Source organism: Chamaea fasciata, unplaced genomic scaffold (genome assembly GCF_029207755.1).
Source record: "Chamaea fasciata isolate MVZ Bird 193981 ecotype frontalis unplaced genomic scaffold, bChaFas1.0.hap1 SCAF_2, whole genome shotgun sequence".
Taxonomy (NCBI): domain Eukaryota; kingdom Metazoa; phylum Chordata; class Aves; order Passeriformes; family Sylviidae; genus Chamaea; species Chamaea fasciata.
Genome location: NW_027094087.1, coordinates 89,775,768 through 89,802,903, shown reverse-complemented (window position 1 = coordinate 89,802,903; position 27,136 = coordinate 89,775,768). Strand labels below are relative to the sequence as shown.

At 43.5% G+C, this 27,136-nt stretch overlaps 1 protein-coding gene across 2 annotated transcripts in view; it reads right to left on the bottom strand.

Annotated features, from left to right (window-relative positions):
- Nucleotides 1-15,752: 15,752 nt before the first annotated feature.
- The window catches only part of RASA3 (RAS p21 protein activator 3), a 172,317-nt gene continuing 160,933 nt past the window's right edge, over nucleotides 15,753-27,136 (bottom strand). For both annotated transcript variants that reach the window (XM_066176708.1, XM_066176709.1), the window contains 6 exons: nucleotides 25,522-25,628; nucleotides 24,502-24,584; nucleotides 20,902-21,113; nucleotides 20,046-20,149; nucleotides 18,133-18,316; nucleotides 15,753-17,596 (listed from right to left, as the gene is read on the bottom strand). In XM_066176708.1, the coding sequence (XP_066032805.1) occupies nucleotides 17,521-17,596; nucleotides 18,133-18,316; nucleotides 20,046-20,149; nucleotides 20,902-21,113; nucleotides 24,502-24,584; nucleotides 25,522-25,628 (766 nt within the window). In that variant the 3' untranslated portion in view covers nucleotides 15,753-17,520. The remainder of the gene's footprint in view (nucleotides 17,597-18,132; nucleotides 18,317-20,045; nucleotides 20,150-20,901; nucleotides 21,114-24,501; nucleotides 24,585-25,521; nucleotides 25,629-27,136) is intronic.

Genomic DNA, 27,136 nt, shown 5'->3' with positions numbered 1-27,136 from the left:
GGGATCAAGTGATGATGCCACATACATGACGCACATGGTCACAGAGCACTTTCTACAGCTGACTCTCAGGCTGATCCCTTGAGTTTTATCTGACAATTAACTGTTTTAAGGCAGAATGGTTATCAATGTCTGGCACTAAGGGAAGTGCTGCACAGTTAACACGGCTGATTTCTAATAGCATCTCATCCTACCCTGGAGTGCTGCCTGTTTCTGTTGGACATGATTTAAAAAAAAAATGCTGTAGCAAGTATAAATGAAACCAAAAAGGGAAACAAAACTGATGGTAACATCAAAAATATGGATTTGAAAGGACACTTCCTAAGTGACACTTTTTTATTGTAGCACAGACGAAATTACCTATGTTGGTTGCATATTTTTTAAAAAGGGTTCAAACTTGAAGTCTGCCAAATGACCCAAAACCCATGTAAATGCAGGGGAACACAGTCCACAGCAGCTGCCAATCCACAGGTATGGAGGGAATTTGGCTCAGTATTGCATCTGGTAACACGGCCTGAAGACCAAAATTTTTCATAGGAGAGCAATTTCTCCTGGTAAAATCTGCTGAGGATTAATGGCCTCTCTCAAGACAACTGCTGAAGATAGAAATGCATTTACATGCTGCAGCCAAACATGACCTTCTTATTTTCAGTGTTCTTTTCATTGATGTGCATATGAAAATATGCAGGTATGCTGAGGGCTCCCACCTGACCATCTCTGGGGACCTTGCACAGACAAAAGCTCAACACTGACCCTCTGGCAGGGCTGCAGCTTCCTGCAGTGACCCTGAAGGAAACCAGCTTAGTGAGCCGATGGGGTGTGGATAATGTGGAGCCTGTGCTCCTGTCACCACTAACTTTCTAATCCAGAGGAAAGCTCCTCTGTGTGGAACATATTGGGCTCTTGGAACTGGATTGAAGCTGCATTTCCCATTGAGGTACTATCCCTGCTTGGAGTTAATATCAGAGTTTGGTGATGGGAGGGCAGCGTTTCAGAGAGGTAGGCTGTGAAATTTGCTCCGATTTTTGATATCTGCAATGAACAGGGGACATGAGTCATGAGCTGGGGAAACATCTCCAACACCATTAGGCACGTGAACTGCAGTGGCCAGGGTAAGAAAGTCACATCTGATGCTAGCAGGAACAGCTGTTGTGGTGCTCCTGCAGAACAAGCTGGAGGTCCTCAGAAGGATTTTCCTCATGCAAGATTTCAGGGGGCAGCTCCCCAGAGAGTTGTCCTACCATCAGCTGCTTGGAAAGGAAGTCTTGCTGATGTAAAAGTTCAAAGGAGAAAAGTAGGACTGTTACCTACTGATTCTTATGCAAAACAGCAAAATCCTGCTGGTCAAGCACAATGTAGCATCCCATTTTGTGACTGTGAGAAAGCATGCCCACAGCACTATGGGCTTGAGCAAGTGGGATCCATTGAGGGCTGTCCCCGGGCAGCATCACACACAGACTCATCACAGCAGAGACAGGGAATATAATGGGAACAATCTGTAATCTCTAGAGGCTCACTCACACAGCCTGGCTCTACTGGTCATGCCCCTAACCTAGGACCCCAGCCTTTTCTGATTTCCAAGGGAAAACAGGAGAAATATTTAAAACATCTTGTTTGTTTGTTTTCTGATTTGTTGTTTTGAGGTTTTTTTGTTTGTTTTTTGGAGGTTGTTGGTATATATTAAAACTGGAACATTCTTGAAAAACGGGATCTCTAGCTCACACAGGTGGAAAACCCTTATCCTGCAGCACTGCAGCCTAGGTCATGCTGCACTGTGGGTCCTTTCTGGAGGGTGATGACTGCTTATAAAGGGTTCCTGAAGAACACTAAGAAAAGACAGGCTATTGTTTGTGGAAGTAAATAAATGCAGGGAACTCACTCTGATACAAACAATTGTTTAGAAGTCAGACAACACAGGGTTTGTATTTCTGGCTGCTTATCCTGTGTGGTTTGTCCTGTGGGGGTTTTTTTGTGTTTTTTTTTTTTTTTTTCATGGATTACTACGTCTTGCTTGTTTTGACTGTCAGTTGGAATAGGTATGCCACTGGCAAACGGTGGGATAGAGAGTGCTGTTTGAATATCCAAACAACTTGCTTTCACAGAGTCATGCTAAATGCTCTCGGTGTGCATTCTTCAGTCAGGGGTCCTGGGGACCCAGATTAATGACAAAGTGCAGTGATACTGGAGAAACTGTCCAACTGTCTAACTTCTATAACACTCATAGAAGTGAGTGTTATACTCACTTCTATGGTTAATCAGCTTTGGTATTCCTTGTTCTCCCTATTGTTTCAGCAGCTATAAGCACAAAAAAGCAGATAAATTGGTGAAAAGGGAAAGGCCTGTTCTCGACTTGAGAGTCTTGAGTATTTTTTTAAGTACCAAGAACAACTGGATCATATTTTGCAATCTAAACTTTAATGTTTTATTTTCTTAAGCTGAGGCTGCCAGAATTTTGCACTTATGCAAAAGCAGTACAATTACCATGTCTCTCTGCATCAGCACCACAGAAAAGAAGTCAAGCTAACATGAAACCTGTCCAAAGACTGGAACTTTCTACACCACACGTCAGTCAAGAGCTCCCACAGGAGCAATTCCGAGCCTCTTCCATGGGGTTTTCTAGTGTCAAACTTGCCAGTTTAAACTTCTATTTCTCAATGTTTTCTGAAAGAAAAATGTGCCAAAAAAGTACTTTGGCTGAGCTCCTCCATCTCAGTGGCTGAGTCAATGTGCAGAGCCAGCACCTCTCCTGCCAGGCAGCAGCTTGGTGCCTCTCACATGAGCTCAGGGGATTCTTGGAAACTCTGTGTCCCCACAGCCAGGAAGCAGGCTGTGCTGGCACATTGTGTAAATCTTCCTGTAACTCACTGAATGCTTCTTCAAGGTCCCAAACCAGAGGGGAGGAGCCTTCCTCAGCTGACTAAGCATTCATTCATGTTGAGAGGTAGGTGATCCTTCCTTAGCCCTTGCAGATCCTCCCTTTCAGTGATGCTCCTCCAGCAGACCCAGCTTAGGGAAAACATCTCCAGGGCTGGCTGCTGCTTTCAGGATATACTGTGGAGCTCTGATCAAACAAAAACATTTACTTATCCATTGCCAAAAGCAACCAACTTCAACCAGGTTGGAGCCTTGTCTGCAGACCTTTTCCCATCCATACAATCTCCTGCCCTGTGCCTCTGCTGGGAGGGAAGCTCAGGGAGACAGAGTGCCCTTAGTGCCAGTGCATGGTGTGAAGTACTGTGTGTTTTTCACAGGTGGTGCCAGTCCCAGAGGAGCTGTGGGCCCAGCCTCAGTCAGTGTGGAAGCACACCAAGCTGAGCTCTGCAGGCTTTCCTCTCCATCTGATAGAGGCTTTGAATCTTCTTGCAGCAACTCTAGCTAGCTCATAAAAGCACTGACTGTGGGGACACGCTCCCTCCCACCTTTGGTCTGGCTATAAAGCAAGTGCTGGGGCTGCACGGTGAGGCCTCAGGGTATTTCTGTATTTCTGACCCTTTGCACCAAAAGGAGACAGCAAAACACAAACATGTCTTTGGGTTTAAGAGAACCTGTGGTTCAGAAGAGACCCAGGGTGGGTGTGATACAGGATGAAAGCAATCAGTATGGCTTAAACCTGCCTAGCATGGGGCAGGTAACAGTCGGTGGCCTTGTGGTGGGTCCCCAGTTCTCTTTTATTTAGCAGCATAGAAATACTCTGTGTCAGGGCTGGAAACAAGGTGGTGAAAGGGAATGAGGGATTCCCATGACAGATCAATTTTCTGAATCATGAGTCACTCCTAGTATGCTTTGGTGCTTGATCTTTTCCAGCTAGTATTGAAAAGAAGAAATCCAATGGGGGAAAGAACAAAAAGCCCAAAAGATTCAGGCTTCCATTGGCAACATTTTTAGAGGCCTTGAGCAGATTCTTTTTGGCTTGTTCCTGACTTTATCTTTCCCAAGATAGGGCATGGTGTGTGTAGGGGCCAGCTGCAATACCAGCCAGCTGTGGTGGCGCACCACTGTGGCCTCCTCTGCAGGGAGCTGGGCAACAGCGTTCAGAAGCTGCCCCTGTGCCAAAGAGCTCTCTGTCTGAGATGGGTACAAGACTGATAGGTAACAGGAGAAGGACAAACAGAAACTTTATATTCAACAGAAGTACTCTGTGAACCTTGCAACTTTTAAGTCTGCACTCCACCTCCACCAAAACAAAAAAAAATCCCCATGTATGCAGCTGGATACTTGGATGTACTTGGAAGATTTTTCCAGCAGTAAGAGACTCCAGTGGCAAGTCTGTCCCTTACAGGATAAATTAAAAATTTAAAAGGAAATCGAAGGGTGAAGTAGTTTTCTCTCTGGCCATGAGGTAGCACCATTGAGCTATTCACAGCTAAACCCAAAACTAACCTGCCTCAATTTTACAAGCAGTGTTTCTGCAGGCACAAATTGCCTGTAATTTTACATTGACCATCACAAGAGATTAGGTTTACCACTGTGCTAATTTAGTGATGAGTCAGGCCATGCCAACCTCTCTTGGCCATTTCCCCCCGCCATGATCTTTCCAATTCCTTGCATGAAAATCAGCATTTTGTTGACTATGCTCATATCATGTCCTTTACCAAGATATCTCTGGGCCCCTGGTGAGTGCTGGTGAATGCAGACTCTGCCAGGCTCTGAGCTGACCAGGGCTGCCCTCAGCCATCCCTACCACACAGCTCCCCAGGGATGAGCAGAGAGAGTGGGACAGGCTCAGACTGCAGACTGCAAAGAAGGAGTTCCAAAAAATATTTACAGCTTTGAGTGGCAAACTCAATTTGAGCTCCTAGTGGTGGTTTTTGTGTTAAGTACATGAAAGGATACATAGAAACAGACAAGTCAAATCTATTCTTGGACACCTATTTTTGATTATATTATTCACCTCTTGAAGACATTGAATAATTGGAGAAGAGTGCACTTTGCTGCCAGACATTGTCTGGAAAATATCAGATCATGGCCTACAGGACATCCACTTTCCTCCAAGGCAGCTCTCTGCATTGTTTTTATGTACCCTTGCCAAGAAAATCCACTGGTCAGAACAGAGTGAAAAAACCCAGCTTGCAGAGGATGCCTTGCTGCAAGCCCATTACTCTGAACAATGTATTTCCTACAGCAAAAATGATCTCAGGGAAAAGAATAGAAAAAGAAAGATTATCTTATGAAAAGCTATTTCCATCTGCAGCTGCATGGTTGATGGGTCCCACTCAATGGCAATCAAGGAAACACTACCCTTAGCCTTTCAAGGAGGCTGCATGAAGAACAGATTAAATTCTTCAGTCCTGACTGGCATTTACATCAGGAACAGGGAATTATGCTTTCCAGAGCTTCTAGGGACACAGGCTGTGCTGACATCCAATGATATTTACTTTCCTGTAAGTTAAATTGCCAGGGGCAATACAAGAATTACCCAATATTTGCTGCTGATGTACTTGACACACAAACTTTTTTTTTTCTTTTTTTTCTTTTTAGTGCAGTGATTGATTTGGTTGCAGCAAGACAAAATATTGTGCTTTTGAGGAATACAGCAGGACCTTCCATGACAATGGAAAGCTGCTGGCAGATGTATGCTGGTAACTTGGAAGAAAACATGTCAACCCTATAGATGGAGGCAGGGCAGAGGGGGGAAAGTATTCCAAGAGAAACATGGAGTGAGTGGGAGATTTTACCCAGCCTACCCACTTTGCTGCAGCAAACCCTGTGCTTTATGGGATGGAAAATTATCTGTAGTTCCAACAAACACCACAGGGCTGCTGACGTGGAGGCAAGTCCTACAGGAAGGAAAACTACAGTGACCTAGGAATGTATTTTGGATGCCTCAGTCTGAGCTGGAGCAGCTGTGCTGCAGACAGACTTGCACCATTGAAGACTAAGTGGCCGCCCTCAGGGATCAGCACTGCTCAGACTTTTCAGCCTTCTGGCAGCCTGACCGTGAAGGTTTCCTGGGAGGTTTTGGAGGAAGGCAGATTTCTCATTTCTTTCATAGTTCTAACAGTCAACAGACATGGTGTCTTCAGACCCCCCTCACTGAAGGGCCAGCTGACAGACAGAAAGCTCACACTTCAGTTTCTGCTAACCCTCTGAATATCCTGCTGAAAAGCAGTTCTCTAGGTGAGATACTGCCACAGCTCCAGTAGTGCTGTTGGTAGGTCCCAAGCACAGATCTGTCTGCGGCAGCAAGCGAGCATTACTGAATGTGACAGGGGCACATCCACACCTTCAGCATGCAATTCTCCTGCATCTGTCTCTACTGAATTTAGGTTGACAGTGGTGGCAGTGGAGTCTGGCTATTTTTGCACCTTCTACCTGAGAGATTTGCAGATGCAAGCTTACATTGTCCGGAGGGTTTGTAGGGCCAGTGGCTCCCAGCAAAAAATGGAGTAGGCAACAGGGAAGTTTGGGAATTGCTGTCCTGTGCTTATCAGGGCTTTGAGGTCCTTTTTTTGTTTTTTCTTTTTTCTTTTCTTTTTTTTTTTTTTTTTTTTTTTTTTTTTGTTGGTTTTTTTTTTGTTTGTTTTGGTTTTTTGGTTTTTTTCCTTTTTCTTTTAAGATTAAGATGCCAGCTCTTAGTTTTGGTAGGATTTGAAAGGATCTAAGACTGCATGGGCCTTCCTCTCATCATGGAAATCTGAGCAGGATGCTCAGCTCCTCTGTTCCAAGGGAACTGAACGATGAGCATCTCCCATGACTTACCTTGCCTGACTCCAGAGTTTCTCTGGGGCCTTTGAAATCATGTCTCCTGGACTTGCTCCAGAAGCTGCTTCTTGGGGTCAGGAGCTGTACAGACAGTGACAAATCATTTCTGCTTCTCCTCTACTGCAGCAGAAACACATCATGCTCAGGAGCGAGTGCTTGGGATAGGCTCAGGGCCCAACCAGGGAAACACCACCAGCAGCCCTCAGGGATTCTGTGAGGTGGAATCTGTTGTACGCAGTGGAGGGAATACATGTACAACCCTTTTGTGCCTCCAAAAGCCTTCAGTTCAGAGAATGGCTTAGGGGAGAGGAGACAGTGGGATGGTGGAGCTGTTACTCAGGGTGAAGCATAATCCACCAAGGCCTCACAACTGAATCCAAGTGACGTTTTGCTTGCTGAAAATTCAAAACCCTGAGGGTAAAGCTTTTAGAACCCATTTAACAAGAGAAAGTGTTTGTGACTTGGGCTGATATAAGTGTTTCATATACCCACTGTACCAAAAACTTCTCCCAGAGCAATTTTCAGATCGCTACCGAGTGAAACAGGGGAAGTCCTCTACCAAGTGAGACAGGGGAAGTCCTCTGTCGGTGTGTACTAGACTGCCAGACAGCCCAGCTACCATAAAGAAGACTCTATATCTGGATAATGAGTTTTTGGCTGTGTGACTCTCAGTGCACCAGGAAGAGGTGGTTTACCTAGACCCTTATGCTGAATGTTTAAAGCAAAAGTTTACCTAGAGCAGGCAACACCTCTCTCACTCACCCACGAAGCCAGCATGCCCTGGAGGGCAGCAAAGATGGACATTTAACCTCCAGCAGGTTTCTCATAGCTGAATTTGCTCTTCATTCAGCCTTTTCTTCATTTTCAGTTGCAAATCGCAGAGAGCTTCTCAGTGCTGGAAAATGTTTCTGCTAGGTTTTAGCCCAGTAGTGCCCTCCCCAGCCTCTGAACAAACACAGGGTAGCACTCAGCTCTCATCAGTGGGAAGTGACCTCTTCACTTTTGTAAATCTTCCAGCATCATCTCACCTGTGTCTGTTATAAGAGAAACAAACAGATTGCAGGTGAAAGGAATATTGTATCTAACACTGGTTTCTTCTCTCATAGTTTTTTGTATTTGCCACCGTGTCACTCTGAGAAGAGGAGCCTGAGCCAAACCCACCTCACTGGTGCAAGATTAACCTAATTTTGTGCTTTACCCCCAGCCCTTCCCACCAAAACTGTACTTTGTACTACAAAACCAATGACCATGGTGAAAGAAGGTAAAATTTAGATGATTGAAAATGGGTGTGAGACAGACAAGAAGCAGGATTTTAAGTAGCAAATGGGGTAGGAGCATATACTCACCTAAACACAAAGCCACACATTGAAGGAAAATGAGCATGGCTTCAGCATAGCCCTTTAGAAATAGACATTAAAGATCACATCCTCACCCTGCACCAGCCACAGCACAAGGGGTAAATCCTCTGTATAAGGTGACTTGGACACATGGAAAACCAGACTGGAGCTCGGTTTTTCTGTTGTAATTAGCATCTGCTTCTCAGCTGGTCCATGTCAACCCTCACAGCCAAGAATGAGACACTCCAGCATCCGGAGACAGACATCTCAGCTAACCAGTGCACAAAATATCCAGTCTCTGGCAAATGTAGCTGAAAGCAGCCTGGGCCACCAGCAGGCAGGTCCTGCCAGCCCTGCCCCCACGTCTGCCCAGGGGAAAGGCACAAAACACTGACATTTAGGGGTGTTGCAGAGGAGGAGCTGGCTGAGGAGTGCCCTACTCGCAGGTCCAAGCTTTGGCTCACATCTCAGGCAAACATTTCTTAAGAAGGGATATCTGCAGGTCACGTGTCACACGCGTCCCAGGGAAAAAACACAGAACAAACGAAAAGAGATCAGCTGATCTGTGCAGAGCACTGGGAGAAAGCCACACAGCCCGTGTGATTTATGCTTCCTCTTCCCGGATGTGCCCTGGAGAGGTGCTCCATGGCCACATGTCACAGCCTCTCCAGTGCCAGCTGGGCATGACTCTGGCAGGCTCCCTGGGCTCACACAGTTCTGCCAGGGATGGCTGGTAGCCTGCGGGGAGCAGGACCTGCTCCTTCCAGGAGAGCTGCCAGCAGCCATCCCCCATGTCATGGGAGGTCTGTGACAGCAGGAGGGGCTGTGGAGGTCAGGGCTTGATTAAGGTGTGCCAGGGGAAGAGGTCTGAATGTGTAATGCTCAGAAGGGGACATGAAAGAAAGCTGTGGAGAAAATTTCCCCCCTGTCCAGTTGAGGTCCAGATCCCTCCCCATACCGGGTCTGAGCAGCTCCCAAGACAGGGGTGCCTGTTTAGCACTGCTCCTTCTCTCTCCTGCCTTGTCCGGCCTGGGGGGCAGCCCAGCTTCTCTGGTGCCAGGACACCAGCACAGAAGCAGAGGTGGTTTGCCAGCAGCTCCCTGCTAAGGAGTCCACACTGCTGATAACCCCACCTGATCCCTGCAAACAAAACAGTAAGGCACAAAGGATGCTTTCTATGCCTTAAGGATGTGCTTGAGAGTTGTTCTTGGTCAGCTGAGAAGCTCTAAAGAAGTCTCACAAGATTCAGGACTCATAAGATTGATCAAATATGGTAGTATTCTTGTTCTGCTAGTGCTTGCAAAAACAATAGGATGATAGACCCAGTTTCAAATTTAAGAATGCCAGTATTCACGTTGTTTAGAAGTATTTTCTTTTTTCGGAACATAAATCCTTTGGGCCAGCTCTAATGTGGCTGTGATGGTAATGTGGATGGGGATGTACTGTATCAATGCTGTAAGAGCCTCCATAAGAGCCATTTCTTCCGAGCCACCCCAGAAATGACAACAGGGCCACCTGTAGCTCTCTGATCCTCACCACAGAAATCACTTGTAACACCGGAGACTTAAATACACAGTCATTTTCCAGTGTGAATTTAAAAAAAAAAAGGATGCACAGTCAAGTGCATTTCCCTTTGCACTTTGGAAAAGAGGACAGAAGAGCAAATCAGGGGACCAGACACTGTTAAAAATTAGAACAACATCCCACACATGCATACAAGCACAAATGAACTGAAAGCAATGACCAGGAAATTCATTGCTTCTTTGGTGCTCTATAACTAAGTGGTACCACGGGTGAATTGCCATTCTCTTTGTGCTGAAGCAGGAGGGATTTACCTTTCCCATCTGGCTGCCCTCTGCCAAGCAGGAATATTGTTTTATCTGGCATCCAGTTCACAACTGAAAGCACAGTGGACTCGCCATGCAAGGCTTGAACCAACCTGCTCGGATTCTGCCTGTGCAGGTTTGTTTGGGAGGGTGCACTGGGTCCTGGCAGCTTCCCGGTGCATCAGCGGCTGTTGGAGCAACCCCAGCTCGGACCTGACCGGGCGTTGTCCTGTCCCACCACAGGAGGCAAAGGCAAAACAACCCAGCTGAAGCCCTCAGAGCATGGTCTGGCGAGTCAGCGGGAACCCACAAGGGGCTCACATCCCGCCTGGGCCCGTGTGTGGCACCAGCTGAACCAGCAAGGCACAGAGCCAGTGCTGGTGTCCAGGAAAGCGCTCCCGAGCTTCTCCCGCTCGGGATCACCGCTGAACAGCACACCCTGAGCAGGACCCTGGGGCTGTGGGACGGATCCTGCAGGAGATCCTGCACCCCCATCTAGTGGCCTCAGCCGTCCCTGTGGCAACAAAGGCAGGAGGGAAAACCCTGTGAGGACATCCAGGGCTTGAAAGAAAATCACGGGCCGCACAACGGGGGTGAGGAAAGAGTGACAACGCACATCACAGCAGCTGGGAATCCCCTCCTGTCACCCTGGCTGTGCTTCATCTCACCAGCTTCAGATGTCTGTACCATAGGAGATCGTGCCAGGTTCTTTGTAGTCTACAGAATGGAACTGCAAAATTTTAAGGTTTGATTAGTTTCATCCTAAGGTAGACATTCTAAAAAGTGCTGTGAATCACACTTCAGAGAGGCCTCCGTCTTTCCCATGACTACTGGAAGATGAGTAACTTTTTGAAAGGCCAGCATCTGTCCAATGGTGGACATCTGCAACGGAGAGGCAGATCCTATTTTCTTTGTCTTATGACATCTTATTGAATTAATTTAAATATAAATCTTGCTTCTCACAGATATCACAAGACATTTGAGATTGCCTGGTTGAAGTAACACTCTAACAGTGCTGTCAAAGTTGGGTATGAACATCGTTCCCCATCCCCTGCAAAAGAAAACTCATTTCTGGTTTATGCCATTTCAAAGCCCCTAAATGTCTGGGTTTGAACACTCAGGCCCTGCCACACACAAATGCTCATATGAGTGAAATTTTACAGGCAAGGATGCTGGCATAGCTGCCTGTGGCATGGAAATGCTTCTCTTTGCATCCCATTACCTCCAAGCAGCACTGAGATTCTTGTTAGGGAAGAATAAAACTTCCCAGAGAGCTCACCAGCTTTGTTCTTCCTCCATTGCAGGACTGTATCACTGCCCAAGTGACCTCCTTCACTGAGTGAAAACAGCGGTGCTGTCTCAAAGACAAAGCTACTATTAGAAGCAGTCAAAAGACCTAATCTGAGGGGCAGGTGGGATGAGGGGTTCCCTAGAGGTCCCTTCCCCACTGAGTCTTTTGGTGATTGGTGATGACACGACTAGGGCAATAGTGAATACAAGATCTGAGACACCAGAAGGGGCAACAAGCTGGGCCTGCACTTGGGACAAGAGGAAGGTGCTGGTAGGCAGGGTTTGTCTCTATCTTTTCTGTCCAGGCACCAGGTGAGAAGAGGTACTTAGAATAGTTTTGGAGGGGCAGGGCCAAGGAAGGAAGGCAGGCAGAAGAAGCTGTGCCAACCTTGCCTGCAGAGCCTGGGGAGACTCCCAGCATCCCTGTCCTGCAGCACCCATATGCAGGGAGCCAGAGAATTGCCCCACTCTCCTCCTTGCTAGCCCCAGGCAGCTGCATGGGGTCCATGCACATGTGGCTGCATGCTGGCTCATGGGGTTTTCAGCTCTGAAGTAACACAACCGAAAACAACAGCCGTTCTTCACAGCCGGAATTGCTTAGGCAGGAGAAACATGCAGAGAAAATGAATTACTGGACAGCTTAATTAAGAGAGCACCATTCAGCTTTGAGAGCCCAGTGGGCAAAACCAGTTCTGATTTTTCTACGTTAGGCTGCCCCCAGCCTCCTAGCTCTTCCTTTACATTAACCCTGCATCAGGTCCCACCATAAGACCTGAACAGGCCCTTAAACACCCAGAGTACTTCATCTTTTCCAGCCCAGGAAGATGGATCCTGCCTCCCCATGAGGATTTTCATACCTTTCTCCTCTTAATGAGACTGATACTATCTGCCCAGGCCTGCCAGTATCTCCATTCCCTCTCCTGTAGTCATAACTTCCAAATAAAGCAAAAGCATCAGCCATCTCTGACATCAAAATAGTTTGGGCAGCAGCTACTCTTTGGCAAGACTCAGTGCTAACTCCTCTCAGAGGGCTCTACAAACTACTCCCTATGAGGGCTTTTTGGCTTACTGTTCCCTCTTCCTACTTTATTGACAGAAATTACACCAAGGTGACTTCTCCAAAATGAAAAAGAATGACAATATTCAAACAAAGGAGATTCAGGCCCAGATCTCTAGTGGGAAAACTAGCCTGCCTTTTCAGTCTTCACCATGCCAACTCGAGGCAGTAAAGGGCTGGTGGGGAGGGTTCCAGAGCAGCTATCACATTCTCTCTGGTGGTGAAGATCTCCCAGGTGGCTCATCCTCAACTTGTCAGCTGTGCTGATGTGTTTAGGAGATTGCTATAAAACTGGTTAGGTAGATGCTCCATCTTTTTCCAAAATCTCCTCCAAACAACTCCCAGTTATTTCATTGATTACTTTTCATCAGTGCTACTAATGGGATGCAGGACCACAGCCAGGGCAGGCAGCAGAATCTCTTTAAGGGGACCTTACCACAAGAGAAGACATACCACGGAGTTGTTCTCACAACACTGTGGCACAGCGGGAGGCAAAGCATTTGCATCTCCAGACACCACAGATGAGTCTGTCTATTTTTAAAGTTGCTTTTCTCAGCTGTGATCCTCTCTAGTCATAGGCTGTCATGGCTGCCAAAAATATAGCTTCTATAGAGAATGAGAAGCAGGAATTCTAGCTGAGCAGAAATGCACAGAAACTTGCCAAAGAAAGCAAAACACAAGGTGTTTCAGGGTAGCCTTCCCTTCTTTTTTGCGCAGTTTATATTTTCATCGAGTATTTCTTTCTTCGCCTTTAATTCATAAAATTCACTTGTATTCCCATCATCAAATTTCTCTACAAGAACATGACTAGTTAAAACTACAGTTTTAGTTTCTACCCGCAGAGAAATAAATGGCTGCATTTATCCAAAGTATCTTTCTTAGTCAGTTAAATTTACCAATTCATACCATTGGTACATGATGGCAATCCCATGCACTGTCATCCCTATCAAAACTTAACTCATTTGCCTGTAGGAGTCCATATGTAGGTAGTACTTTTGTTATGGCCTCAAGTAAACAATAAAACGTGTACTTCCTTTTGACAGCCTTAGGAGAGAACAGTGCAACAATGACAGTGGTTAAAAATGACGAATGACTTTAGTAAGGTAAGTCAGACACCACACAGACCCCACACTTGTAGAGAGAACTTGCTCTCAACACTAACCAGACTGATGTCACCTAGGGAATGCTTTTGGTTAATATTCAGCATAGCAGTATTTTCAAACTAGTAAAAAGCGAAATTTCTGTTTTCACCATTTCAACCCTTCTTACATCTAGCCCAGGCTGCTAATGAGCCTTTGGTTTAATCAAGACTTCCACAATATTTTTGCAGGCAAAGCTACTAACACCAGGCAACTCTGTGGTTGAAAGTAACAGCTTTGCACAAACACAATGATGTTAAATTTTCAGGTAAATCAGAGTGGCTCAAAAGGAGTAGCAGAAGAAAAATAACGATTGAAATGGAAAGATGTGCAATTTGTTCACAAACCAGGAGAGCTGGTTTCTAGTGTCAAGATTAATCTCCTAAGATCCTGTTTTATTTTAGGAATCCATAACAATTGATTCATGATGACTCTTTGCAATCTTTTCTTTCACAGATCATATCCAGAATCTTACCCATATAGGAATACAGTGCTTCTGTCTTAAAACTTCCTCAGTACCACTCGAGCTTTGGAATACATTTATTTACCATTTAATGACAGTAGCCCAAGAGCTAGCAGGAAATGCTGTCTTCAGTCAGCCCTGCTAGCCTGGCTGCAATACATCCACAGAAGGTGGCTGGTGGGAAGATGCTGTTCTTTATCTCCAAGAACCACCCACTGCCAGTGCTTACACCATATCCCTCCCGCAGCACCCATTTCCTGGACCTAATAATGGGGGCTGGCAGGGTTCACACATTCTCCTGCTACCCAAGTGAGCTTCTCACACAGACCTTTAAAAAGGCGGAACAGCATAGAGTACTGCAGAAAGAGGATGGGAATCACATAGAAGTTCAGGTGCCTCAGACAGCTGTCTCACAGAGCCAGCTGCCTTACATATCTGGGTCCTGTCACATCAGTCCTGCCCTAGCACATGGCTTCAGCAAGGGAGAAAACAAGCACAGGAAACTTCTTTGGCAGTAGGCGTCCTAGGAGAGAACAGCCCAGCTTCTAACTATGTTTTCTAGCAAAAATAATTTTGTTGTTTTTCAGCCTCGGACAGAGCAGAGAAGAAAACTCACCTGATACGTTTACTTATGCCTATGCTTTTTTATCTTTTGGTATTTTCGTCATTCCAGACACAAGAGATGCTGTCCCAAGTTTCCCAATCAAGCTATTTCTCTTGTGGGCAGGATTTCTGAGTGTTTCTGAAGACAGCATTAGATGGATATGCTGCAGACAGACAGAGCCCAAGCAAGTACTGGAAGCCCAGTTTTAGCACAACTCCCTCACCAAAAACACACAATGTTATGCCATAAGAAAAGCAGATTTCAAAGATTTTTCTATTGACTTAAGCTAAGATATGTTAGCAGGAGAAGAAAATGACTGTATACACCAGATGAGACTGAGTGAAAGAGATAGAGCTGGAAATGGTGTTACAGTAATTTTGCATTTAACTCTTCTCATTTCTAACAAATCTTGTGTCAGTTTCCTACCTCATTTTATGTAAAATTTTGTTTTCAAAACAAGGCTTACAGTTCCGCAGCAAAACCTCACATTTACACAATTGTGGTTAAGTTCATCTTCACCAGGGCACTGGTGATGTGTCTTCCACCATCAGTTTGGTTTTTGTTCCTGGATGTGGTTTATCTGTTAAACCACTACTATCACTCAGCTCGAGTGCGCCTGCAGCAGCTCGTCCCCACAAGCTTCTCGGAAGCGCACACCTGGGTTCTTGTGAGAGACACTCACTGCAGCAGTGGGAGTTACCTTCAATTTAAGCTGAGTGAGCACACCCTGAATGCCAGCCAGCAGCTTTCCATCCTGGGGGGCCATTGCCCAGCCTCCCTGGAAACACTTCCCAAGAGAACCAGTGTGTGTAGCTTTTCACACATCTCAGAGCCAGAGTTCCTTGCATGATTATCCAGAGGGGACTAGTAAGCTCCAGGAGTATGACTAGCAGGGACCTCAGCAAGTCCAAGGTTTTGTCACAGAACAGGACCTAATCAGAAGGGTGATGGTTCCATAGGTCTTGGAGCCAATCCACAGGTTTGCAGGGTGCTGTGGGCTCAGCTCATTCTTCCTGTCCTTTCAACATGGTCTCAGCTCAGTTACTGTGCAATAACACAAGGAACCAGTTCAAGATGCTGACCTAGTTGAGCAAGCTTTCTTTGCTAAGGTAGTTTATGGCTGGCTCAGATGCACAGTCTGGTTCCCTGCAGAGTCCCATGGGTGCAATGCTGACAAGAAAAGGGGTTGGTGGGGATGGGAGGAGGAGTGAGGATGGGACTTGGCAGCTTACACTCACAAGGATCTCCATCCATGGCCCCACTCCAAGGAGATGCTGTGCCAAGAGGCATGCTGGTGGCCACTGTGAATTTAAAAATACTCCAAACATGGACACAGATTTCAGAAATAAACCATTTCTTTTAATTGTCAAGTAGAACACACATTACAGGTCATTAGTATTTTATAAACAATATTAAGTTACAAATACATGTTAAAAATTGCAGTTCATGGCCGCTAAAAGCTTGGAGTCCTAAATGCATCTTCGCAATGCTTCATTACTTCTCTTTCCCCAGTCTGCTGGGTGAAGATGAATAAAAGATCATTTATCATCTACTAAAAGGTGGTCTACTATATATTCGAACAAAACCAAAACTTAATTCCTAAGAGCATCACTAACAAACAGAGGCATTCGAAGTACTTTAGCCATCTTAAATCATGTCAGATGCAATGAGGACACAGTTAAGAATTATTCTTTAACACTTGAAGCAAAGACACAGACATCTTCACATTAAACTGATCAATGCTTTCTGATCCAACTCAGCTTAAAACCTGTACTAGCTTCTACCCCACAGAGGCCTAAAGTCCATCATGCAGGCTTCCAAGCCATCAGACCTAGATGTTTGTATATCAGACCCTTACACAGAGAAAAATTATGATGTACAACTAAACAGCATACATAAATATGCATTGAATATTTAGAACATCTTTATTCCTCTCCTTTTGTTGGTATTAGTGAGACACACAGCTCATTCCATTTTTACTATGCTCATAGTATTAACAAGTTATCATTATGCATGTTAATATACTAAATATCATTTAACAAGTCTCTTTTAAAAAGTATTTAAAAACATTTTTGGAAAAGTAGAAATCTATTTTCCAGAAAAGCAAGTGGTACTAGGATAGCATGGACTCCAGTGCATAAACATCCTCTCAGAGAAGACCCATCTTGACGGCTTTTGGCCTGGGAATCAGCATGTCTCAGCTGCCAGATTCATATTCTATTTGTCCTTCTCACTGTGGTGATAGAAAGTCATCAAAATCAGCTTACCTTGCCTTTGGCAGACTTTCAAAGATTACCATTCACTGGACTGTGTAAGAGAGACACACAGCTTTGACATGAGTTCATTTCTTTCATACTCATATTTATGAGAGTCAGTTTTACTATACTGCTGAGATTGTATCTTCAAATCCAAAGTCAGCTGAATGTGCCTGGAGAAACGACTTTGTATCTCAAAAATATCAAGAGTACCATTCAGATTTGAATTTCTATTAAAAACTGTGCACAGTTAGCAAAAAAATTACACTGCTGTAAAAACAAAAGGCCTGCTCCTTGGCCTGCTCAGAATACAAGCTACAATGGTAGATGATTATGCCAGAGGGATTTTTCTCTGCTTCTTTTCTAAATGCAGGCATTAAAAGTAAAATGTTACTAAGCTTTTCCTAAGAGAGCACGCAGGGGGTGTGGCATAATATACATTAATCAGGAACAAAAAACAGTAACAAACAACCATTCTAGAAAATGCTGCATATTAGCAGCATGCTTGGTTTCCAAAACACAAGGAATTGCATGGGAGTTGTCAAGATGAAGTCCACACACCTTGATCATTGAACTGATCACTAGATTCCAAGAAACCAAAGCAAATTTAAAAATACACATGACAACTGCCTAGAAGGCAGGGTTTTATCATCTGTCAATAACCAGATGAATAAAGTGCATAGCAACTATTATAACAGTTTCTTGAAAAGAGAATACGTTTACCAAGTCTCAAAGTTTGTAAGCTTGACACTTATCCATAAATTTTGCTACATGTGTGGCTTCCCTTTTGTTTTGCAATTTAGCATCACTAATCAACCCTTCAGCACTGTCCTGTGATTTCCTTTGCACTTCATATGGAATGTGCTGAGATCTCTGACTGTTGCCTGATGTATGTCTGGAAGCTCTTGTCACCAATGGGATGTTCTCTAAAAGAAAAGGAAAAACCAGTATTATACATAGAGCTTTCTGTCAGGACATGGAAAGATCAGACAAAGTGGAACACACGAGAACATTTTCCCTAAATTTGATTTTCAAAGTTCTAATTGTAATGGCAATACTGTATTTTACTTGAGTTAGAACTGACTGAATTGATCCTCTCTTTTGTCGGCCATATGCAGAATGCTTTATGTGTACAGCCACTCTTTCCATTTTTAAACCAACACTTCAAGATAAGCTGGTAAACACATGTATCTTCTGCTATTAACTGCTCAGCTCAGCAGCATGGGTTCAAAATTTAAAACCAACAGCATAACGAATCCACATTTAAATTTTATGAACAAAACTGCATTAAAAATTCCTTTCAGTACCTTAAAATATTGTGATATAATCCTAAATCACAGTGCTACTCTGTATGTAGTTGCAGGACCTTTTTTGAACAAAATATGGTGAAAACCAGAGCATAAGCAAGGGAAATACCATCTTCCAGGAGCGTTCCCCTGCTTGTACAACCCATTGTACTTACTGGCTTCCATACTTTGTCTTCTTAAATTTATCCCTCTTATACTGAGCGTGCTCCTGCTCTAAAGTTCCAACACCTTCAATAATCAGCTTTAGTGTTTTATATGTCTCCTTAGGGTCATCAATGATGAATGTAGAATACTCTTCCTCTTCAGGTCCATCATACACAGATTTGCTCCCACAGGCCTCTGGAGGGGAAAAAAAAATACAGGAATAGGTGTCAGGCACGGGGGAAAAAGCAAGACAAGCAGACTAAAAAAAATTCAATCTGGGGTTCATACACAGTTTCTTGGTTTGCTTCTGTATGACCACCACGGTACTGTGGCTGACATCAACAGCAGAAGTTCCCTGTCCTTTTGCTGGGCTGTTGGGAGGCACAGAGGATGTCCCATGCCCATTCCCTCCTCCTCATCTTGTACAGAAAGGGCAGCAAGCCTGGCAGCTGCTCCTGGCTTGGTGGGTAGCTGCCCTTTGCTGCACAGGCAATGCTTTAATCTCAAATGCCACTATCAGCACCCCATGCATACATTTTGGAAACTCTTACACAGGCCTGCCTCTGCCACTGTGCTGTAGAGTTGTGCTGCACAAAGTCAAGTATTCACTTTTTGGGACAGGTTCCATGCCCAGGCAGCCAAGTACAGGCTGAAGTAGTCATGTTTTACCTCAGTAGCCCTAAAAGATTCATACAATATGCATAAGCAGAATATGCCGTAACTACTGCCTGGCTGCCTGCTTTATGACATATCCAAAGGGGCAAGTGATACTTCTATACCTTCTGATTTTACCAGGGAGCCTTCCTCACAGAGATCTGGACACTGACTACACATGAATATCCACAATGTATTTCCATGTGATCTACTCCTGCACTGTAGCAGAGTGTATTAGAAGGGGAAAGAAGCAGAAGGAGTATTTTACTTTGTCTCTCCTTCTAGCTTTAGTGCTGTCCCAGTCTCAGCTTTCAAATTCCCTTCCCCTTGCTGCACTGTCTGTGCCAGACCTGCGTCCCCAGCACCGAAACTCGATGCTGGCCCTGGCAGCGAGGATTCGGAACAGGGGAAAGCTGGGCACCAGTTCAGACAGCTCGGAAGTGGTGAGGATCTTGAGTTTGCAATTGCACAGCAGCCAGGAACAGATTAAAGTGCTTTCCAGTCTGTGTGTTTGACACCACTGGCTTATCTCATATTATAAAATAAAGTCCTATTTAAAGATCAGTGCCACACAGAAGGCTTCCCCGCCACTCCCTGTGCTAAACTGGGATTTCTAGTCTGGCACTGTGTACACCGGATACTTCTCTTGGCATGTCTGCTAGTACCAACTTCCTCTGCTGTCTCTTCTTTCTTTTATCCTTTCCATCACACCTCTGCTTCCCTCAGCTTCTAAAAGTTTCCCAGCCAAAACTCCACTTTTCAACATTTCACAGGCATCCACGGGTCATCCCCGATGGGTAATTCTGAAAGAGCCTTTCCAAAGAAGCCATTTGTATCCAGCCTGCCCTTAGGATCTAAATCAGGAAATGTGCATGCACATGACTTCTGGTAACACAAAACCATATTCCACTGAAACCTCAACTTTGCTGGTGCTTCTTGTCAGCATCAGTAAACCTCTGGTTCACTGCTGGCTCTGGTTTGTCAGTTCAGAGCATCCAAGCGACGCTCTGTGCCCACGCTATTTTAGGATGATGTGGTTAAGACTGTATTTCAAACAACTGTTATTACGCAAAGAACTTTTTACAGACCATGAGACTGCACCAAAAATAATACAACTGCCTCAAGACACCAGAAGGGGAAACAAGTGGAATAAAGGCCACTATGTTCTAGGATGTGATTTGCAAGGCTGGTGGAGCCAGACCATCCAACTTTTCACAGGTATTTTTGCTTTGGTAAGTGAATTGGAGATGCAATGATCTTTAATCCTCACCTTGCATTTTCTCCAATTTTGGCATATACAGGTTGAAAAGAGAGTAGATGCGTTCAGTTTCTCTATCTCCATCTATATCCAGTTGTATATTTGCTGGCAGGCCTCTGTAAGGCATTAGGAAGAGAGGTAAGTTATATGCTAAACAGCGTATTATGGCACATAAAGCACTTAACAAGCAAAACAAAGTAAAAGTGAGTTCTCATGAAAGCCAAGAGATTGTGTGCAACAGAGCTCAAAACCTTCCACTTTTTCCCAAAAGAGGATGACAAGTTCAAACTTCTTTATGCCTCTATTTATCCAGCACCCTTTCACTGACTTGAAGGAGATTGTGTCAGTATCCAGACATTTTGGTGAATTAGTCAGCTACAACCAGATGGAGGAGCCAAAGCACTGAACTTCCAACTACCCAGGTCTTACATTCTGAATCTAACCACCACTACAGTCTTGTTACTTCTCTCAGTTCAGATGCAAATTACTTCCTACAAATCAGACAGTCCATCTTCATTTAAGAGAGAGCATGAGTAGCCCCCTGAAAAGACCAGTTTAGAATTAAATCTATCAGCAGATGAGTGCTTCAGGTATTTACAAACAAGATATTGAAGGGATTTCAGACATTTTCATTAATGACAGATGATCAAAACCAAAGTATTTTTAATTAGTCAACTCCCATCACCATCTCTAACTCTAAAAAGTCAACATTTTGATCAAGACATGTCGAATCAGGAATACCAACAGATGGCCTTTGAACACCTGTACACCTGGCAAATCTTGGTTAACTGTGCACCTGCAAGTCACCCTGCAGAGAGACATGTACCCATGGCAGTAGCGACACTTGATGGCACATAAAAACCCTTACCCTGTGCAGGGTGTGCAGCCAGGGGTGTTATCTGCAGTGGCTTTACAGCAAAGCCAGTGGCCATTGAGATAGGCTGAGGGATGGTAGACAGTGAGGCGCTTCTTGTTGCACTGGCTAACTTTGGTGAGGATATCAATCCAGTCCTTGGCCTCCACGCAATTATTTGCTTGGATATACAGGACTCTCCTTTCAGGCTGGATCACCTGGAACATCTGCAAATAAACCACAGAATAAAGCACCAGAATGAGTCAGTGAACCTAAAACTAGACTCAGAGTGAAGATTTCTTGCAGGAAAAAACACGGCATACTGAAAGAATGGACCAATAAATACATTTTCACACAAAACCAAGCAGCAAATGTGCCCTTAAAAGAACAAGACCTTTCACCTGGTACAAGGAGTAAGATATCATTCCTGTAGGAGATGATTTAGAAATAGCTAATATCAACTTGCTGCTTGGGTCTCAACAGGATTTGTTGTCAGCCTTGGGGAAGCAATTTTAGTAACGCTGCAACTCCAAGTTTTGGAAGGCTGACAGAGGAACACAGTGCTGGCCTGAAAGGAAAGGCTCGTCAGCAGGAGGCAGAACAGAGAAAAACGAGAGTTTAGATCCAGCCTTAGTGACAACTTTGCTTTAATACTGCCATTTTGCTAGTCCTCTTAGTACCTGTTTCAGCATGACCCTTGCCTTTTAGTAACTTCCATGCTTCTGCACCCAACTACAGCTGCTCTTAGAAGATCACAGAAATACTGTTCCTCTTTGATTGACACCAGGTGGTTTAAATAATTACACATTAATTCTGTGTTACAGCTTGACCAGTGAAAATCTAAACTAAAGCTCTCCTGCCTGTTCAGAACAGCTTGCAACCTAAAAGGGTATTTATTTTCCTCCTCTCGAAGAAGGAAATTTTTGATGCACAGCCTTACTGCTTGATTACACTGATCATGCACTGAAGATTACTGAGCTCATGCTGGTGATCCTAACTGCAAATTTTGGAAAGGTAAATTTCCTTCATTTCTTCTAGCTTCTTCAATTACTTAATTTTAATGCATTTTCTTCTCTCTTTCAGGTATGCCTAAACTATCTATCTTTCTCCCCTCTGCTTCTTCATCTGATTATTCAAATCATTAGACATTACACTGCCCATATCGTATGGAATACAACTTTACAGACACCTGATTTCGTTTCATTTCTTTTAAAAAGAAAACCAGAGAGGTGCACACACACACAAAAGCCCAACAAAAAAATGTACAAACAAACCAAACAATAACAATAAACCAGACACAAAAAAAATGAAATTTGCCTTTGTTTGTTACACAGACCTGAAATATTGGCTTGAATTCTGCACCTAGCTGGTTGGGAGAATGTTGCAGACTGGTACCAAGCACAGTCCTTTCCACCTCTGTGACACTTTCAGATGTGCATCATTCCAAATAACAAAAGGGAAACACAAACAGCCATTTCCCTGGATTTAGTATCCTTATTGGTATCAGATAATAATTAGAAAAGCACAATACACCATGGCAGTGAAGGAGCTGCTTTGTGTGATCAGTCCAACAGTGCCAACTACACACCAAAGAGTCCTTTCAATAAAACTCTTCAGGGCATAACTGGCAATTTGAGTTTGGGAAACAGGGATGGAAGAAGAAGGAAGACAGGAGCGTGCAATTCAACCCCCTATTAACACAGAGCTACAAGGAAAAGAATTTTAATGTTCTGCTGGGGTAAATGGAACCTACTGCATTGCAGCAAAGGAACAGATTTAAGGAGTATGGCTTTGTGTAAAGGGATATCATCCAAAGTGATCCAACATATGGCAACAGTTACTGAGGAGCCCACAACTAAGCCAAGAATTTCAAGTGGCTAAAAGACCTTTACACTACCAAAACCATCAGTTGCCAAACAACACAGAAGACCCAAAGAGCACTCAAAGCCACCCTCACATTCCCCAAATTGTGCTTAAGACCAACAAAGGCTACTGGCCTTACTGCCAGACAGGCAGATTTAACATGAGTGAGAAAGACACACGTGGTGCAATTCTGAGCACAGATACATTGAGAGTATTTATACAAAATGTGAATTTTTATCACACAAGCACCCACGAGGGAATATCCATTGCAAATACACCTGCTGTGGTGTTCTGAGAATTCTGATCTTGCTGCAGTAATCTATTTATGTATAGCAAGAAAAATAGGAATATATTAGCACAAGACAGTGGTAACAGTATTTTCTACTGTTTATGGAAAGACTGAATCTTACTTTCTGGAATTGATGTAGTCACCTTGATTTCCCAGGTAATACTGAATTTAAGCAACCAAAATAGCACAGAGTTTTTGATGTTAACAATAAGGTATATTTTTCTGAAAATGAATCTTCACAATACAGACATATTTTGGATGCTCAGTCTAGCTCAGTAGACTCACCATAAGTTACAGATTTATAGCTCACTTTTCTCCACTGACAGTGAGTTTTATCCCAACTGTGTGGCGGCTTTCAATTCAATCAAGTTAGTTTGCAGAGTGCAGTTAGCAACAGTTCATCACATGTTACAGCTGCCTTCTGATAGCCGAAATTATTTTGTAGCTTGGTTGGTTTTGTCTATGCAGTAGAGTTATAAACACCAGAGCAAACTATAGGACAATTGAGATGTGTTATAGAAGCAAGTGGAACTGAAACTTACTTTGTGTTTTAGTAGAGAGAGAGAGAGAGATGCTACCAGAATAATACCTAAAACTGGGAAATACTGAAGAGCCTAGAATTGTATTTCACTTTTAACAAAGAGTTGTTTGAGGAACCTAATATCTAGGGCAGGATTGAGCACTTCCCTGCAGGGTGCTCACAAGCACTGTAGATGGCAGGAAAGACTTAAAAGCAGAAAAAGATAGAAGTCACAACCATTTATATGTATAAATAAGTCTGTAGCAGATGAATTTCAGAACTGGAAAAAAAACTAAGCTCTTTTTTTTAATTTTAAATACAATTTTCAAAAAACTGGACTCAGCTTTACAGGCAGAGGTGTATGAAAAAGGCTCCCAACATCACCCAAACTGATCAAGTCTGTTCTTACTCAATAAGGAAGTTGGCAGTAGTGTTCCATGCATGAGAAATACAGCTGTATTTTATTCCCTACTGTGGCAAAATCAAAACCATACTAGCACAGCACAGAAGTTATTTTGGTACATAACCTAACCCAAATTATATATAAATATACAAATTCCATAAAGTAACCTAATAGCTAATAAAGAAGTTGTGATCCTTCACAATTCTAAGCAGCGAGTTCCTTCCCACCAGAGAGGCCTGGCAGAAAGGGCAGGGACTCGATCATTTTACCTGTGTGTGACCTTACAGAGCTGACAGCTGAGCAGCAGCGCTCAGTACTGAGTGTGCTGCAGATCACGAAACCCAAAGGCTGCTGACTGGGCTGTTAAGAATCTGAATGGGCTGTACTTTTGGAAACCCCTGCTACTATATACAGAACAAGCAGCTGTGGTTGTACATCTTTCAACAGAAATTCAATCCAGGTTACAAAAGGGAAAAAGGCGATTAGGCTGGTGGATCTGGAGCAGCCTAACAAATACATTAATGAAGATGACCTACTTACATTTTTCATCTTGAAGGATTCCTCCTCTAGTCTTTCCACTGCCAGAATGTTTTCAATTGGAATGCTACACAGAGGGTGATCACCTGCAGAACACACAGACACACAGATAATGAGACACTCACAACACATCTTCACCTTTTGCCCTTTTTCTAAGGGCTGATTCAGTTTCTTTGAAGTTCATTTTGACTGCGTAAGAAAAGAGGGAAAATCTTTCACTCAGCAGGGATTTGCTAGAATGGTCCTTAAGTATTATCTTAAGGATATTTCTGCTTTCAGCTGCACTGCCTTATGCTAGCAAACCTCCCAGAAACTGATTACTGCAGCAGGACACAGTATATTTACTGCAAAGGTGACAAGGAAATAAATCATTCCTGTCAGCTGAACTGAACTAGGGGTGACACAAGATCTCAAAGCTGAGTGTGAAATAATGACTGGCATGATCTGAACATACTTCCTTATCCTTCTTACTCCCTATGCACTTACATGATGGAAGGAAGCGGTATTTGTTGTGAACTACTGAAAAGACAGGAACAATTTGCAAAAAGCAAAATCCTTGCTAGTAGGCAACATTAAGTGAACACATTTTGAAAGTTCAAAGATTGCAGGTGAATCCCTGTCTATCATATCCAGTTGTGCCTGTGCTACAGGAATTTATGAGCACATGCTGAGATGCATGTGAGAATGTTCAATACAAACCCAAATTCCAGCTTGAGGTTTCTAAGTTTTGTTTCCTAGGACAATCTAGGTAACTGTGAAACCTACAGAGGATGTTAATAACTGATATCAGACAAATATTATCAAATACTTTGCTAACTCACAGGGTATTATGCTATCCAAGAAGCTTCTCTAACTGCCCATACAGACACTAAAAAAAGAGCAAGAACATACAGGTTGACAGACATGGCTGCACTGTGCCTTCTACAGTTACAGATCTAGATCTCGGTCTTCTACTCCTACAGAATCCCTATGTTTAATATTTGCTCCAGTGTATCAAAGCAAAGACTGGAAAACCTTTGTTACCTTTGCTTTTCTGATAGGTAAACTCATGGTTTGTCAGGCGAAACCATCTCTTCTTGAAGTTTTTCATACCAAATCGTTTTCTTCCTTGTGCTCTCTTGATCATGAACCTAGTAAACAGGGCACCAACTGTTACAATACATGCTCATGTATGTAGATTTAAACATATATGTATATATGTACAGATATATGTCATTGCACTTGCAAAGCTTTAGGAGGGGACACAGAGTGTTTTCTAATTATTGAGGTCTTTTTTTTGGCAAGGAAAGACTCACATTTGGATAGGTTTAGTGCATCTATTAGTTAGTTCCATCCTTTTTCCAGATCTAGATTAAGGGCAAGACATGTAACTTGAATTGTAGTTAGTTAACTGAGCTGCAGTTTGTGCCCTTTCTGCAGTACAAATCCAGCTAAACGCTTCCTAGTACAGCAGAAAAAAGGCAGAACATGGTTAGTGCTGCTCTGCTAAGCTCGACTGTTGACTCTACAAGCTTTTTTTTTTTTTTTTTTAAAGCTGTGAGAAAGCTCAAAAGGTTTAGACTATATTTAATAATTAAAAGGCAGGTGTAAAGCCTCTGGAGCACAGGAATTATATCCTTAAATGCTTTAATCACTCTCAAGCTCTAGAAAAAAATTAGGATGTTCCACAGTCTCATTTGCAATTGCACATAGGTACTGCAGCCGAAATGCAATTTCAGTGACATACAAAGTGATCTTATGGCTGGAAGGTAGAGCATCCCCACCCCTTTCTTAGCAGATTAGGGGTGTTCATTTAGTGAGCTGTCAGTTTTAATTCATTTCAAACTTGAATGAGTTTATTGTGAAATTAGTTTACTCAGAAACTGTGATGGATCCACCACTTTCCTGACCACTAAATCAATCCAAAAGCTTCAGTGTGACTTTGGTGATTTCATACTGCTCAGCATCACTTGTGTTAGATAAAAATGTGTATGCATATGCAGTAGAGAGTTGATAACAGCTACTCTACACATTACATTGACTATTGTGCCAAATACAGAACTGTATAATGGGGTGGGTAAAAACTACTTCCTACAGAGTAGTTTTTATGAAGTAGGAAGGCACTATACAGCACAAAGAGCACACAAGAGAGAACAGTGAATGACCTGGTTTAAGATTTTTCAATAGCAGAGCTAAAATGCTTACAACGGCTAATACTGTTTCTTGCTTCTGGTACCTTCAGTCACAAGTAACTACAATACACCTGACCAAACCACAGGTCTGCTTAAAGCTCAAACAGAAACCCAAGCTCCTTCAGACTTTACTATTTTGTGACCAGCTGGGCTGGTGCCTGCTGCTCATTCCAAGGTGTGTGGGCAAAAGATGACAAAGACTACCTTCAGCAGCAGATTTTTTTTTTAACTGGTTATAGTTACACATCTCTCATTCTTAAAATGGTCAGACAGTTACTGTCTTGGTCCTTATTCCTGGAATACTTGAGAAAAATTTAGTAACACCATGTGATTCAGGTCATCACCAGGCCCACTGGCAGTAGCCCTCATAATTCCAGGTTAAGGCAAACTTCAAAGGAAGATCTGATACCCTTGGGCAGGACAACATGGTCTTCAAGTTAGTTTCTAGTCCTTCTCATGCCAACACT